This window comes from Orycteropus afer, unplaced genomic scaffold, assembly GCF_000298275.1.
Source record: "Orycteropus afer afer isolate SDZICR_OR568_19922 unplaced genomic scaffold, OryAfe1.0 scaffold00073, whole genome shotgun sequence".
Lineage (NCBI taxonomy): Eukaryota > Metazoa > Chordata > Mammalia > Tubulidentata > Orycteropodidae > Orycteropus > Orycteropus afer.
The window spans coordinates 3,099,202-3,100,929 of NW_006921660.1; the positions used below are offsets into that span (position 1 = coordinate 3,099,202).

Below are 1,728 nucleotides of genomic sequence, written 5' to 3' on the forward strand. Positions count from 1 at the left end.
CTAACCAGAAGGCTGGCGGTTCAAATCCACCAGCCACTCCTCAGAAGGAAGGTTGGGCAATCTACTTCCATAGTGATACTGCCTTGGAAACTCAAGGAGGGGTTGCTATGAGTCGGGGCCGACTCGACGGCACATAACAACAACAACAACAACTTAATTTAGCTTAGTTTCCTTTTCACATTGTTCTGTAAGTTTTCCTATTTCCAATAAAACTTGGCTTTCCAGCCTCTCCCTTGACTGAATTTGTCTCTGGATGGTCACCAATGGCCTCATCACCTTGTCTAGGGGTTGATTTTCCTTCCTCTTATCTTCTATTGCACTTGACAACATCAACAATATCCTCCCTGCCCTCCAGATCCAGACATGGCAGCTTTGATAGCCTTTGACGGTTGCCTCACACAGATTCAGATTCCTCTATATTCTCAGAGAGATCCTTGCTTCTCCCTTTAGTTGGCGTTTCTACCCAGCACTCCCATTCTCCCTACCTTTCTCTCATAGACCAGGACACACCTGCTTTGTGTCTCTACTGGGGAGCCTAGCATAGTACATGGCTCAGGGAGAAGGAGTACCCAAGGAATGTCTATCCAATGAGTGAGCAACAAAGCGCCAAAGGTGTATGACTTTTCTGTACCTTTTTGCATTTTGTAGAGATTTCTCAATGACATGTAAGAATTCCTATTAAGAGTTGGGGATAACCTGGGTTCTCAAGGAACAAAGCTTTAATCAAAGCTTTAATAGAATCAGGACAGCTACCAGTGGAGTTGATAACCTTAAGTTGGAGGAAACATAAATTATAAATTCAAACTGGGGAGCAGAGGAGTTAGTGGCTCATATCCTAATGGTAACATCAATCCCAAGCTAAAGTGAGAATTCCTATACAACTCAGATGACGTGAGGGGGACCTGAAAGCTGTCCCAAGGAGAGTTTTGTTTACCTGAAGGACTGCACCTGCCGAGGCACCTTCCGGCTCTGCTCCCTAAGCCGACACACATCCTTGGAGACTTGCCGCATCAACTTCTCAGCATTCAAATCTTGCTTCTGTTCTTCTTTTGACTGTTCAGCCTGGCAAAGGAAATGAAAACACAAAAACAAAAACATTAATGAGAAATCCCTCAAGATGTGCTACCAGGCTTGAAAGACTGTAAACTAAAGCCCAGAAGGGCAATCTACACAGACAAGGTGGGTGTCTTTTCTCACTCATCCGATGACAGCTCCAACGAGCCCAACTCATATTGATGTGGAGTAGCCAGCAATTCAGGGCACGCTTACTTCAACTGCATGGAAAACATCTCAGTATGTAAGCAAAGTGCGTCCATTTTATTACAACTGGCAAACCTAAGAATCTCCCCCTACCCCCCAAAAAATAAATAAATAAATGGAAAACTACTTGTAACACTGCTTCCAGAAAATACCTACTATTGATATTTCGGTGTATACTCTCAACTTTTTATTCATGTTTTCAATCTTTTTTCTCTTTCTGGGCCATTTTAAAAGCTATTCATTGAAGTAAAATATACATACCACAAAACTACACATAAGCGTACAGCTCAAAGAACTTTCAAAAACTGAACACAACCATGTAAACCAGCACCAACACCAAGAAAGAGAACACTATCAGTTTCCAGAAGTCCTCTTGGGCAGCTTCCTAGTCACTACCCCTCTAGGGAGCTCTGGCGGCATAGTGCCTAAGGGACTGAACTGCTAACCAGAAGGCTGGCGGTTCAAACC

At 43.5% G+C, this 1,728-nt stretch overlaps 1 protein-coding gene across 1 annotated transcript in view; it reads right to left on the minus strand.

Annotated features, from left to right (window-relative positions):
- Positions 1 to 1,728, minus strand: part of WWC2 (WW and C2 domain containing 2) — a 415,307-nt gene that overhangs the window by 2,103 nt on the left and 411,476 nt on the right. The window contains exon 22 of the mRNA XM_007940882.2: positions 935 to 1,062. Within this exon, the coding sequence (XP_007939073.1) occupies positions 935 to 1,062 (128 nt within the window). The remainder of the gene's footprint in view (positions 1 to 934; positions 1,063 to 1,728) is intronic.